The 14,805-nt window shown below is 33.8% G+C and overlaps 1 protein-coding gene across 3 annotated transcripts in view; it reads left to right on the forward strand.

Moving 5' to 3' along the window:
- Nucleotides 1-14,805, forward strand: part of odr4 (odr-4 GPCR localization factor homolog) — a 36,135-nt gene that overhangs the window by 6,408 nt on the left and 14,922 nt on the right. For all 3 annotated transcript variants that reach the window (XM_039735013.1, XM_039735014.1, XM_039735015.1), the window contains 7 exons: nucleotides 756-851; nucleotides 1,057-1,163; nucleotides 4,077-4,113; nucleotides 6,344-6,484; nucleotides 9,366-9,461; nucleotides 10,805-10,867; nucleotides 11,867-11,995. In XM_039735013.1, the coding sequence (XP_039590947.1) occupies nucleotides 756-851; nucleotides 1,057-1,163; nucleotides 4,077-4,113; nucleotides 6,344-6,484; nucleotides 9,366-9,461; nucleotides 10,805-10,867; nucleotides 11,867-11,995 (669 nt within the window). The remainder of the gene's footprint in view (nucleotides 1-755; nucleotides 852-1,056; nucleotides 1,164-4,076; nucleotides 4,114-6,343; nucleotides 6,485-9,365; nucleotides 9,462-10,804; nucleotides 10,868-11,866; nucleotides 11,996-14,805) is intronic.

Raw genomic sequence — 14,805 nt, forward strand, 5'->3', positions numbered from 1 at the left:
TCTCAGTCGTGCCCAATGCTTGCTGGAATGGACACATCCCTGGATTGATGGATTTAATCAATAAACATCCTTTTCAGATCCTGTCATCAGAATTTAATAAGTGTTCTAGGCAATTCACAACACAGAAAAGTTGAACATGCTCTCACCGTGATAATATCTCGTACTGCTACCTGGTGGATTCCTCCAGATTTACGTAAAGTACACGCGCAAGTATGAACACTACAATGCTTGTGTAGCAGGAGCATCCGCTGCAGCATGCGTCGCGTGAAGTATAACTCCGGCCTTAGAAGATTAGTGGTGACTTGAGTGTCTTTTTCTTAGGTATCAGTCATATTTTTCTCTGTGTGTGTGGATGAACTCACTGCTTGAGCTGTCATTACAGATAAACTTTTAAGGGGAAACTAAAGATGTAATTTACAAAGTGTTAACCAAACACTTTAAAGAATATGAACCTCAAGTGCATTGATAGATGGTGTTGTGGTGCATGGTGCCTTGCAATACTTGTGACGTTTTGCTTACTTTAAGTCAGAGTTACATCCATTTATTTAGCTGTGACATATAAAATGCTTAACTCGTGCTATAGTAGGTTCTTAATTTAGGAAATTCTGGGTGCTCACTTATTTAGTTATTAAAATTCTATTTCAGATAATTACAATTCTTTTTGTTTGCTTTACAAAAGTAAATTTCTTTGTTATTTAAAGGGAATACATCTGCCCATAAAAGATCAGCCAGTTGATTAAATTATTTCTTGACAGGTTTCTCGAATGATGACAGGAGGATTAGCCATACTTGGTGTGTTCCTGATTGTACCACCTGCCCTTTCCAAGGAGGCTTCAAATATGTTACGTAGGGTAAGTGATCTGAAATCAAAGATAATTCTTTTGTTTATTTTGTGTAAACACATTTGGACATATTTTCATTTTTGTCTAATAATTTGTATAATACTCATCTGTTTCTTCACAATTATTTTTAATGTTCCTATATCAATCAATACTTTTGTATTTGCTTAATTATATTGTCTGTTTAATGGAATTAAGAGTGTTTTTTCCCCTTTAGCTAGTTTTTGCAGTGGACAAATCCGTCACCACTGGAAGGTTGTGGAAACTGTCAGAGGAGGAAGTATATGATAGAGTTACTGTCCAGATGTGCTCAGAGACAAAAAAGTATCCTTTGCTATGTTTTGATAGTTAAAATTCCTTGTTGTTTGCAAGAATTTAGGCAAAGATTTATTATATACTATGTGCTGGGTGGGTGGTGTTCTCAAGCTGGCCTTGAACCCAAACTACAAAATTGGAGACTGATTTTTACAAAAATGTGTAATATATAAAATTACAAAAAAAAAAAAAAATAAAGTGTAAACAACACAAATGAAGGTAAGAAAGCAAAACCTCTGTTGCTTTTATGGACCAAAGTTCCTATACAGATCACATGCCCCATCTGTCAGGTAGGGTGGCTCATCTACTTACCTACCACAACGTCTTAGTCTCTCTCTTACTGTCTGCTCTTCCTTACTTTGGCTTTTTCTTCCATCCAGTCAAGTTTTTGCCAACCACAGTCTTCAAGACTCCAGCTTTAGCCCGATTTAGTCCATTAAACTTCTTCCTGTCACTTCCAGTGATGTTCTGGACTCACTTTCAGTATCAGGGTGGCCCTGTATTTTATCCAGGAAGAAATAGGTTAGAAACACCTGGTCTCCCAGCACCCATGAGTCACTGGTAAGCCTTCAAGGGATGTACCTTCTTTTTAATAAAAGGTCTGGCAACACCACCAAGTAAAATTACACTTGTGAATCATGGCAGAATTATCATACTAATATTGATTTTTCAGCCTCACTCTGCGCGGTTTGTGCCATGCAACTGCACAGAGCTTAAACAACTAAGCACATCCTCATAAAAACAACAAGGGTGAGCTTTCTTGAAAGCTATTACTGGATGTACCTCATTATAAACTGAAATATATACAAAGGAAACATACAGGTATTTAGAGATACACAACCAAAGACAATAAATAATGATTTACAAAGCAATACATAGCAGACAGTATACATTAAACAAAGCTTTAAATGACATTGTATTTAAATGTTCATTATGGGACCTACATACTTTACGTGAGATTCACAGACATGTATAACATCCCTGTGAGTGTGGGACATGACTGACAGGTGTGTTAATAAATGACAAGACAAAGGGGAACACACTTTGACAAGTAACAGTAACATCTAAGAACATGTGGGGCAGAATATTGATTCCTTTCCTTCTATGATGGTGTTCCTGCCTGTAGGCTCTTTCAGAGCACATACCTTCCCAAGATGTATCTTGCTTAATTTGTTTCCCATGTGCAATACAACATTGTGAATCCACTCTCAGCTATATTGAGCACAACAAGCTCACTTTAATCTTTTCCTTAAGCAGTACAGAGTTGGTGATTAGTGTGAAAAGTGGCATTCACCTGTTCCAGATAGGCTGAACCCAGTCTCTGATCTTTGTAATGTGGAATGTCAAACTATAAGCTGTAATCCCTTTTGTGGTGATTTTCTGCTCTCTGCTGATAACTTGGTTTAGAGCAGCTAGTTCTGTATCTGTCAAGATATGGATATCATCCTTGTTAGGAAAAAGGCCATTTAGGTGTGATTGATAGATATTGATGAATGTCACCCACATTCAAGCGAAATTGAACATCATGTTTTTTAACTATCATCTCTCAAAAGTATCATAAAACTTTTGCATTTTACTCGTCACAGTTTCCTAAAGGGCACCTGCTTTAACTTTAGAATCTAATGATGAAAATGATTTGGTAAGCAAGAACAATACCTAATGTCATATCATACATTCTGAAACCTGCTTAATCAAAGCCAGGGTTATGAGGGACTCTGGAACCTATCTTGGAATCCCTGGGTAAAAGGTAGAAAACAGCCCTGGAAATCTGATGTCTCATTGCTGATTTAGAAAATATGTAGCACAGTATGCTTGCATAGATATAAAAGTCTTGAAAAATACAGAATAATTCATCATGGAATTTAGAGTCTGTACTCCAGTTTAAGCTTACAGGGTATGAAATAATAGGTACATGTCATGAAATCATCAGTCTTTTTTCATTTTTGGACAAAGTAAAACTGATTATATTTTAACAATTACTGATAGACAAAAGTTACATTAATTGTACAAATCACATTTTGTTTTCTTTTATACAATGTAAATCAACTAAATTCAATTTCCTTGTAAAAGAAAAAAAATGGGCAGTAAAGCCCCCAGACATCACACTTTAGTAGAATTCTGTAAGAAAGAATGGGCAAAAATGTTCTCAAGATAATGTAGGAGTCAAGCAGATAATAACAGAAAATGGCTACAAAAATAGATTTCTACCAAAGAAAGCAACATTAACCATTAAATTTGGCTGTATGCTTATTTTTTACACAGTAGACATCTTAGTTATTTTTTTATTGAATAAATTATTAAAGAGAGGATTCATTGTTATTCATTATTATTTATGTTATTGTTTATATATCACATTTATCTATCAGTGTTGTTAAAATAAAGTTAAAACATCCATATACAGCATGTACATATGTATGGGCATGCACCATTTTATTGGATGTACTTACTTAAGTGAAAGTGAAAGCATTTCAAAAAATGTACAGATCTACAGTGGCTTCTGCATTTTTAAAGCTTGCAAATAATCAATTTCAGATGCTAGCTTGCTAACTTACCATTCAATGGCTGTATAAAGTGGCAAGTGGTCTGATATCAAAATGTATTTTTAAATTGTGGAATTTTGTAAGATTAATTTTCATAATTAAAAAAACAAAAATTACATTAATAATTGATGATATATGAAAATGTCTGGAAGGAGTCTATAAAAGCCTGCTTTTTATTAATTAAAATGGCAGGCATCCTGTAATAAAATAATAATTCTAAAAATTACCCAACTGAATCATACTGTATTGTAATATTTTAATATTTAAAGCACCTTGAAATGTAGCTATATGTGATTAAAAGTAATAAGAACATTTATGAATATTTTTTTATCTTGCAGCAAATATATTTCAAACAAAATGGACCTTGACTGAATATTGTCAGAGTAAACTGTCGCACTTTTGATGTTAAAGATCCTCTGGTATGTTAAGAAAAATTACATTGTAATACACCTTAAACCCACATGGGTGTGCCGTTTAATAAGATTTAGATAAAAAGAATAGTAAAGTCACACTTTAGTGTCTCAAGAGTCAGAGAACATTGCAATTGAAGTTTATCATAATGTAATACCTAGGAAAATGAAAACGTATGAAAAGAATCTGTGAAAGTTTGCCTACCATATTGTTTCTTTATATATATTTTTTATTGATTTTAATTTGAAGCAAGTAACATTCTATACAATCAAGTCAAACTTAACAAACCAAAATCCAACCCTCACCCAAGAGTGACAACAACCAGAGCAAATCTTAAAAACAGCAACAAAGGAAGAGTATCCTTTTCCCCATATAGAATCTTATTGTAAAATATTATTGATTAAATCTGCCATATTTTAAAAAAGTTTTTTTCCAATTTCATATAGTATAGAATATCAGTTACCTACTGACATAAAAAGTGGGGTGGGATTCTTCCAGTTGAGCAAGATAAGTTTACATCCTAGTAGTGAGGTAAAGGCAATTGCAATTTGTCCATCTCCACTTTATGCCCATCTGGGAGTACATCAAACACAGCTGTTAATGGGCTAGGAGTGGTTGTGACACTAAGGCTGCCTGATAGGTATTCAAAGATATTTGTCCAAAGTGATGTTAATTTGGTGCACACCCAAAACATGTAGCCCAGTGAGACTGGAGGTAGGTTGTAATATTCACATATTGAACCTTGGATACGTTATGGATAATTACAAATGAGATAAAAGATTTTAAATTGAATGATTGAATGCTTTGCACATATGGAGCTAGTGTATTCTATGCGTGGCTGCCTTCCACTCCTTTTCTGAAATGTTAAGTGAAAGTCTTTTCCCCACTGTACCCTGGGATCTTTGAAAGAGAGGGACTTTAAAATGTTTTTATATATTGTTGTGATGCAATCTGAGTCTTCAAGACTGATCAATATTTCTTCTGTAATTGAAGTAGGTGAGAGGTGAGGAAAATTGATTGGGCAGGTTGCTTTTAGCAACGTTTCTAATTTGAAAGTACTTGTAGTGAAAAAAAATTGTGTTGATGAGAAGTTAAATTTGAAGCTTAATTGTTTGTAGGATGCAAAGACATTATCTATGTACCAATCTCTAAGTGTTTTAATCCAGGACATTTTTCCAAACATTAAATGCTGTGTATGTTTAAGAGGGTGGAAAAAGGTGGTTGTTATGTAAAAGTGCAACAGATAACAATTTCTCTGTCTAAAATATGGAACATTGGTTCCATATTCTAATTGAATGAAGGGAAATTGGATTATTAGTGTATTGACAATAATTTTTATTTACTGGGGCACAAAGCAGGGAATATAAAGAAGTACTTAAAGATTTTAATTCTATTGCATACCAGGCTTGTGTATATTCATCAATTTGTGTCAATTTCCAGGTTTTATAGCTTGTATATTTGCTGCCCAGTAATAAAATTGAAAGTTAGGTAGTGCCATGACCTCTTCTGCTTTAGGCTGTTGTAGAGTCACCCTTTGGATGCATGGATGTTTCAATTTCCAAATAAGCAAAGTTATAATTTAAACTAATTTCTAATTTTAATAATTAAGTATGCTTAGAAATAGAAAAAGAAGCTTGGGAAGGATGTTCACCTTGACAGTCTTGATTCTCCCTGCTAATGTGAGGTGGAGGGCAGACCATCTATTCACATTTTGTTTAATTTTTTCTATGCAGAGAGCAAAATTTTGTTGAAAAGGAGCTTTATATTTACTTGTGATACTTACTCCTAGCTATTTAAACTAATCTGCTAAGAGAAACGGGAAGGTCACCAATCTACAGTAATATTGTGTGCTAGAGAATTCACTGTAAAAAACTCACTTTTATTCAGATTGATTTTGAGTAGATATGTTTAGTAAATCTGCTAGTGCTTTTAGGAATGATGGCACAGAATTTTGTGGGTCGGCTATATACAGTACCATATCATCTGCATATAGTGATATTTTCTGATCAAGTCCTTCTCTTATAATCCCCGTTATCTCTGATGCATTTCAAAAGTAAACAGCCAATGGCTCAATTGTGATTGCAGAGAGCTATGGTGATAGGGGGCATACCATATCGAAGTATCAGTTTTTTTGTTTACCAAACATTTGTACTATGTAATTTATTTCCTCCTGTTTCTCGGTATGGTGTCCTGCATTTTACCCCATTTTTTAAAATTCTGTATATACAATATTTCCAGAGTTCCCCTAAACCAGCTGACTGGAAGTATCAAAGTGGAGTATCCAGTACATGGCCACTCTTGCAGTGCAATGTGGAAGTTGACCTAAGGTTACCGGTAATTGCAAGTTCTGTTGAACATGAATTTAATCAAAACATAATGGTAAGAAAGAAGTTATATTGTCTGGCTGTAGAAATACATAATGTGGGGTGTATTTGAATGCTTTATGCCATTTTGTTTATTTTTGGACTTGGTTAGTGATATATAAAGTATTTTATGTTTTAAATTTATTTGAACACATAAAACACTGTGGTTTAATGCCAGGATGCTTGTTCTCAATTTTGAATTACACAGAGGTTTCCTTTGGGACATTAGCAGAAATAGTTTCTCTCTTTCTTCATCTTCTTCTTTCAAATACTTCCGTTAGGGGTTTAGGTAAAAATTTTATTTCTAAATTTGTCAATAAATTACGTTTTTTGGTACCATCTTCCTATGATAACTTCCTATGGAGTTAACTTAATCCCTAGACCTGGACTGAAAACAGGATTTTGACCACACCTGACACCTTAGGTTTTATGTAAATACTTATAAAGTTTTATAAATTGAAATTCAGTGAGAAAGATAGTTATGCATACATACCCGAAACCAGTATTGGATCTTGAAAGTTTAACATATTAAAACAACCTGTGCGTAATAAAGCACTCATTACTGGTTAATGCTGGTTAATGCTGGACAGGAGAAAGGAATGCAATTCAGGAGAGTAATAAGGTAATACGTTAAAAATTAAACTATGTGGTATTAATGAAGATAGGCTTTACACTAATTAATTTGTGTAATTCTATGCTTGTGTGATCACCTTCGAAATACTGTATGAGTTTCTTTCCATGGCTGTGCTTATGTCCCCAATTTCATTTTACCCAATATCAGTTGGTTGACATATGCAAAACTGATATATTTTTTTTTCCTGTTGTTGTGTAAATAGCAGAAAAAAATCACATTCAACCTGAACATTAAATAAGAATTGAGATCAGCACTTGATTTTCTTTCCAATATACGCTCCGGTCTTAAAATGTGACCCATGTGTGGATTCTCAGTTTGGAATTTTAAACAGCAGTAGAAATAGATAGAAAATACAGTACATATCAAATTCAATCTGAGAAATGTCATTGAATGTAGGATTAATTTAAATTTGCACATAAATAGTAATTTCTTTGCTGCTTAGCAATACTCGATCGGCTTATTTTGAAACATGTTGTTTCCTTTATAGGCACATACTACTACACAGACAATGTCTATATTTCAGATACTTTTCAAACCTAGAATGTGGATTATTTGGGAGTTAGCACTGTTATCCACTGCTCCTCCATGCTACCCATAAATAAACTAAAAATAAAAAAGAGATCTGTAAACATCTCTATTTTAGATCTATGTCAACTGTGCATGTGCTGTACACAGATGCTTTGAAGGGTAGCAGTAATGTACATATGCATGCTGTTTGGTAATGGCTTAAGTATGTAAGAGCATCCAACTGCTTTGTGAATATTTTATTCAGCTACACTACATATCCACTGAAACGTGAGAGAAGTAGCAGTTTTGACTGCACACAACTGACACCAAAGCTCTTCAGTATACTCTTATTCCAAAACAAAAATACCTGTAATAATGTAATATTTTTGTGGCATATTTTCATTTAATGTTAAACCAAAATCTTACCTGCATGATGTACTATAAAAATAAAGTCTTTTCTGAATAATTTATACTTTAATATATATCAATTTATTTATAAATTTTTATTTTGTAATGGTTATTTTGTATTTATTCTGTAATGAACTGTGATCAAAGCTAACATCCGTAGTTCATATAAATTGTCATATTATGCTATTGGCATAAACATGCTGTTACATGCTTGTGCTTTTTTCATTTGTATCTGCTGATTGTTTTAAAGTTCTTCCTTTATAAATGCTGGAATTAAATATATGTTACATGGTAATAACTCGTAATAATAAGTATTGAATCAAAAATACAATTTTGGAATTATGTGGCAGTATAAACTTGTTCATAGTACAAGTAAGGCATATTGGGATTAGTAAACCAGAAAAAACAATTACCAATTTTTTTAAATATTTTTTTGGAGGGTTTTGCCTACACTGGTAGGTGTTCTTTCTGATCTGTTACCTTGCACTTTCACTCAAACTTGCAGCAGTGAATACAAAACCAATCTTTTATTTAGTCTTCAGTACTCACTATTTTTTAAAGCTGAATACAAAATCCTATTGCTAACCTACAAAGTTTAAACTTTTCTTCATCAGTAACCTCCTCCAATGCTTTAGTAAAGTCCTTCCAGTGATCCTGACTATCTTACTATGCCTTTGTGCTACAAGGATGACAGGGTCCTCAGTTCTAATGCATCCATTCTTTGGAATAATCTTTCTAAAGTTATTAGATCTGCCAGAAGACAACTTAAGATACATCTGTTTAAGAAGATGTTTAAACTAACAGACATAGTTTTCTCTTGATTCACTCCCTTTGATGATAATGTAACTTTGTATCAAGATTTAGGCTAATGTCTTTATGATGTCAATCTAAAAGATCTCCAACAAGGCTTATTTAGTTTATTATTTGTTTATCAAATATTTGTATAGTTTATAGGAATATAAATTAATAACATATATAATATTATTATTATTATATTTTCAACATATGTCTGTCTTATTTTATTTAAGCTGTTTTTGGTAATTCAAACTGATAGGATATAATACAAAAGTACCTGCTGGTCTTTAATATTAATTTGTACTTGCATTTGTGCATACCATACATTTTCTTAATTGTCACCATTGAGATACAATTAAGGCCCAAATTCTTAAAAATGTGCATTAAAAGTAAGAGTAAATTTCATTATGTTAGGTATGAAACACTATGGCAAAATAAAATCTTTAAACATTTCTTACAATAAAGTACAGTGTGTACAGTATATAGGATCTGCTGCATACTTAATGAAAAGACCTAAATTCCAAAACCTGTTTTTTTTTTTTTATTTTGCCAGAATGGGCTGAAGAACTGGGCTTTAAAAATGGAAAAGTGTTATTATCTTATCAATGGCCAAGTGAGAGATCCAGATAAAGAAATTCTGGAAGTGCATGTAAGTGATATATTATCTGCATCTAGGAAATTTACTACTTGTATTGTAAAATATTTAAGCATTGTATTAACAGTTTAGACCTTCATATCTGAATTACTAATGGAAAAACTGACATGTTTTTGTTGTAATGCATAGGATTACAGTACTTGATGTAAGGGTGAAAATCTGAACTTAGTAGTTTTCCTGATAAAATATTCAAAATTTAGAACAGGTGAATGATGAAAGAGAGAAACATCATCTGGTTTAGTGTCTGTCATATTGGTTTCAGGCATTCATAGCAAAATCATTCCCAGTTTTTACTACATTTAGAAATAATTAAAGGGACACATGGCGTGACTTTTTAACATGTATTAAATTTGACATGTTGCTATTTGTATAAGATTTATTTATTAGCACAAGTTACCCATTTACCAATCTAAGATTTATATTACTTGTTTTCATACTTCTTAAACTTTACTTGTACCAGCTAATGCAGTGAGCTGTGGGTAAGAACTGAACTGGTGTACTTGGGCTTTAGTTAGCAAAGGCCTAGGCCAGCATGTATCTGCAAACAAAAAAATAAGTAATGGCTATTTCCATGCTTCAAAAATTAGAAAAGAAGATCACAGACATAACATTTAATTTTCATAGCCTTTATCAGGCTAAAAAAGAAAACACTGATTACACACATAGTGGGGACTGGAAGAAAAAAAAGAAATGACAGTAGTGAAAGGTAAAAATGGATGCAAAAGGCAGGCATTAAAGAAGATGAAGGAAAAGATTAAAAGGCTAGTGTGTCATTTCTTGCTGGACAAAACTTTGATGTAAGTGAAAGCAATCTCCTCCAATTTTTCGCTTTTGTTACAGTACTGTACTACTAATCCACATTTAGTACTGTATTAAAATTTGAAATATGACCTGTATAAAAAACTCAAATTATTGGATAAAACTTTTATTTCCAATGTGTAGTGAAATTTTCATATCAATGCTGGCATGGTGGTGCAATTGTTAATGTTAATGTTCAAAACTTCATCCTGTCACTTTCAGTACCAAAAACATTCACGTTAGGCTGTTGAGACTACATTGGAAAAGTGTGTGTGTGTTTATGTTTATGCTGTGATAGATCAACACCCATCCAATCCACTGATCTGAAATAAGGAAGTTTATAAATGAATTAATGCATATTACTATTATTATTTTTAGTAGTAATAGCAGTAGTATACATTTATTTAAAGTATGCCACTCTCTGTATTACAATTTTTTTGTATTTTTTTTATCCCACATTAAAAACAGTACTGATTTTGAATTTTTTACAATAATTCTAATATAAATATTTTTTCATTACCATTTTTAATTATTTTCAGAAAAAGAATTCAAGAGCTTCAGCGCATCGGGAGTGTTTTTCTGTTCAGCTTTTAGTACCATTGGTAAGATTTATTTTCTGTGAGCCACATTTTACAGTAAATAAGATTACATATTATCTACTATAAGTGACTGTATTCCAGAATGCTTTATACATTTTGAGATTTGCGCAGAAGTACTTTGCTTTTTTTTTTTCTTCATTAGGCAGGTTTTGTCATTCTACGCCCAGGAATTATGTGTATTTTCTGTTTTATTGTGTTCATTAATTATTAATTTTTATTTTTCATGTTGCTATTTCTGTGAATATTGTTGTTTATTTGTTAATAATGAGTTGCTCCTTTAAATGTGGGCCATTCCGTGCACTTTATGGGTGGAGTCCTAGGAAGAATCCTGATGTTTCCGCTGGGTCCTACCTCTGGCTTTATAAGTAGCTCAGAGGAAAGGTTTCAGCAGAAGTTCATTGATTTTGATTGGTGTCTTTTTTGTAATTATTGAGTATCATTTTCTTATTTTTTTCTACATTCTCTGGTTTTGCCTATGGATTGTGAAATTTCAACTTGTTTGCCTTAGGACTGCCTTTTAGGCAAATCCTTTTTCGCTTTGTCAAACATTTTATTGTATCTTTTCCGATTTGGTAAACAATATTGTGATATAAGATTTTTTTATTTGGATTTGTCTGCACTAGGCTGAGACCTCGTAAGATGTTTTCTTTGTATTTTAAACTTTTGAAGCAAATTCCTTCTATTAGGACTGTGTAAGCTGCAGTTGTCAAGTAGTTTGGGTACTTGTAGGCTTGAGGAGAGCCTTCTCTGGCAAGCTAGTGAAGGTCCTGGCCTGCTCTTTGGAGTATCTTGGAAGCCTCACAATTTATTTAGCCTTTTTTAAGACTCTCAACCTGGTTTTAGCAAAAAAGAGCAAATGATGTTTTAGTAAATTGTTACAGGTTCTCTGCAGACTTAACTTGACAACAAAAAGAGATATATTTGAAAGAATGTGATGTAATTTTAAGCAGTACAGTCATTCTCTTTGGCAGAGTGGAAACAAAAATGATTTTTTTCTTTTAGATGCAAGATGATCAGGGGGACTACATGGCCAAGGTGCAGGAGTGCAGTAAAAATATTATTTTAAAGGGAGTTGTACACTGTAAAGCTTATATCCACTCTAATAAGCCAACTGTGGCTGATGCAGTACGGGTAAGTGTAGCACTTATTCATCTTTAATCCATATTTGGCTTTGCACTCTATTGCAGCAATTCTGTTGCATATGTGTTATTCAACTTTAATAAAACCCACACATGAATTTTGGTTATATACTCTCCTTAAAACAATCTGAATACATGTTGCTTATATACATATTGTGCTTATGTTGGACATATATATATCTAGAGTGATATTTTAGATTTAGTATGTTAAACCAGATATCTCTTTCATTTTCATATGACACAATGAAGAATTTATGTTCATTTAATCATTTTTATTTAATTTAAAGTTTATGACAATAAAAAGTCTTTAGTTACATAATTTATGTAAAAAATTTCAAGTTTGATTCGGCACAGCAAACTCTAAAGAATATCATTTGATATTGTCCAACATATGTCCATTTTACCCCAGTGTTTTATGTTTTAGAAATGTAGAGATTAAATAAGACAATCTAAATTTAAAAGATATTTATAAATGTTTGATGTGATAATCAATAGTGAAGTAAAATTAAATTATATTGGTCAATATGTAGGGGTGATGTTCTTTAGATTATACTTTGATCATTCAAACATGAATTAGCTACATTTTTGCCTTACTCCTTTGTCATTTCTATACATTTGCCAGTTTACAGACCAAGGTTTTTGAGCCCATGAATTTGCTGGAATAAATTTTGGTACAGTGCTTTGTTGGAATTATTACTGCTTCAGACAGTAATGCTGCCATGGTTCTGTTGTACAGTAACCCAGCAGCACAGCTCTGTCAGTTATTTGAACACTTTTCTTTTTTCATAACACAGATTTATGACTTGAAAATAGGGACAGATGGATATCTGTATTGCAAACACGAAGAAGATGAACATAAGAACAGTAAGAGCATATACAGGGTGGGCCATTTATATGGATACACCTTAATAAAATGGGAATGGTTGGTGATATTAACTTCCTGTTTGTGGCACATTAGTATATGTGAGGGGGGAAACTTTTCAAGATGGGTGGTGACCATGGTGGCCATTTTGAAGTTGGCCATTTTGGATGCAACTTTTGTTTTTTCAATAGGAAGAGGGTCATGTGACACATTAAACTTATTGGGAATTTCACACGAAAAACAATGGTGTGCTTGGTTTTAACGTAACTTTATTCTTTCATGAGTTATTTACAAGATTCTCTTTGTTTACAGCCATTGACATGTCGCAGAGGTTAACATGTGAGGAGCGGATAGAAATTGTGTTGATGTCTGGTGAACGCAGTAACCGGGTCATTGCAGCAGATTTCAATGCAAGACACCCTACGAGACCACCCATCTCCCATGCTACAGTTAGCAAACTGCTTGCTAAGTTTCGTGAAACTGGTTCAGTGTTGGATTTGCCAAAATGTGGACGCATGAAAACTGTCACTAATGAAGAAACATCAGTGGCTGTCCTAGCTTCATTCAGCAAGAGCCCACAGCTACTCACAAATGACACCCTTACAAACTCCAACTACTGCAGCATCTCAACGAGGATGACCCAGATCGGCGCACTGAATTTGCAGAATGGGCAAAACAAAAATTGGAACAGGACCCTCAGTTTACGCAGAAGATTTTGTTCAGTGATGAGGCAAACAAAACCACCGCTATTGGTCTGACACTAACCCACATTGGATAGATCCCTCCAAGACTGTTGGAACAAAAAAATTGATGGTATGGTGTGGTATATGGGGTACAAAGATAGTGGGGCCATTCTTCATCAATGGAAACCTCAAGGCCACTGGATATGCGAAATTGCTACATGATGATGTGTTTCCCTTTTTATGCACTGAAGCTGGCACGTTCCCCGAGTTTTTCCAGCAAGATGGTGCACCACCACATTATGGGTGTCAGGTCCGAGCATTCCTAGATGAACAGTTTCCTGGAAAGTAGATTGGTCATTGTGGGCCAGTTGAATGGCCCCCAAGGTCTCCCGATCTGACCCCCTTAGACTTTTATCTTTGGGGTCATCTGAAGGCAATTGTCTATGCTGTGAAGATACGAGATGTGCAGCACCTGAAACTACGGATACTGGAAGCCTGTGCTAGCATTTCTTCTGCGGTGTTGCTATCAGTGTGTGAAGAGTGGGAGAAGAGGGTTGCATTGACAATCCAACACAATGGGCAGCACATTGAACACATTTTATAAGTGGTCAGAAACTTGTAAATAACTCATGAAAGAATAAAGTTACGTTAAAACCAAGCATACCATTGTTTTTCTTGTGAAATTCCCAACAAGTTTGATGTGTCACATGACCCTCTTCCTATTGAAAAAACAAAAGTTGGATCCAAAATGGCCAACTTCAAAATGGCCACCATGGTCACCACCCATCTTGAAAAGTTTCCTCCCTCACATATACTAATGTGCCACAAACAGGAAGTTAATATCACCAACCATTCCCATTTTATTAAGGTGTATCCATATAAATGGTCCACCCTGTAGAATCAAATAAAATAGAATTAAATAAAAAAACAGCAAAAACCTCTACCTGTCTGTGCCTGATTTAACAGGTCTCAACCCCTGTCACTCAGATAGGGAAGGACATCTGCTTAACCATTTTAAAGCACAAAATAGCAGTACTTTTCTCTCATCTTTTGTTTTTCTTTGTCATTATTCGTGTTTTTTTCATCCAACCAGTTGAAACTAGTGTCAATTTAAGTTCCAGTTCTGGGATTAATTTTCCTCCATCTGTTAGATGGTATTAACTTCTAGAGTCTCGTTCACCAATCACTTTCAGGGTGAAAATCATGATTTTGCAGCAAACTTGCGGACTCTGACTTTCATGCACTTCTGAGCATTCA

This window comes from Polypterus senegalus, chromosome 14, assembly GCF_016835505.1.
Source record: "Polypterus senegalus isolate Bchr_013 chromosome 14, ASM1683550v1, whole genome shotgun sequence".
In the NCBI taxonomy this organism is placed as follows: Eukaryota; Metazoa; Chordata; class Cladistia; order Polypteriformes; family Polypteridae; genus Polypterus; species Polypterus senegalus.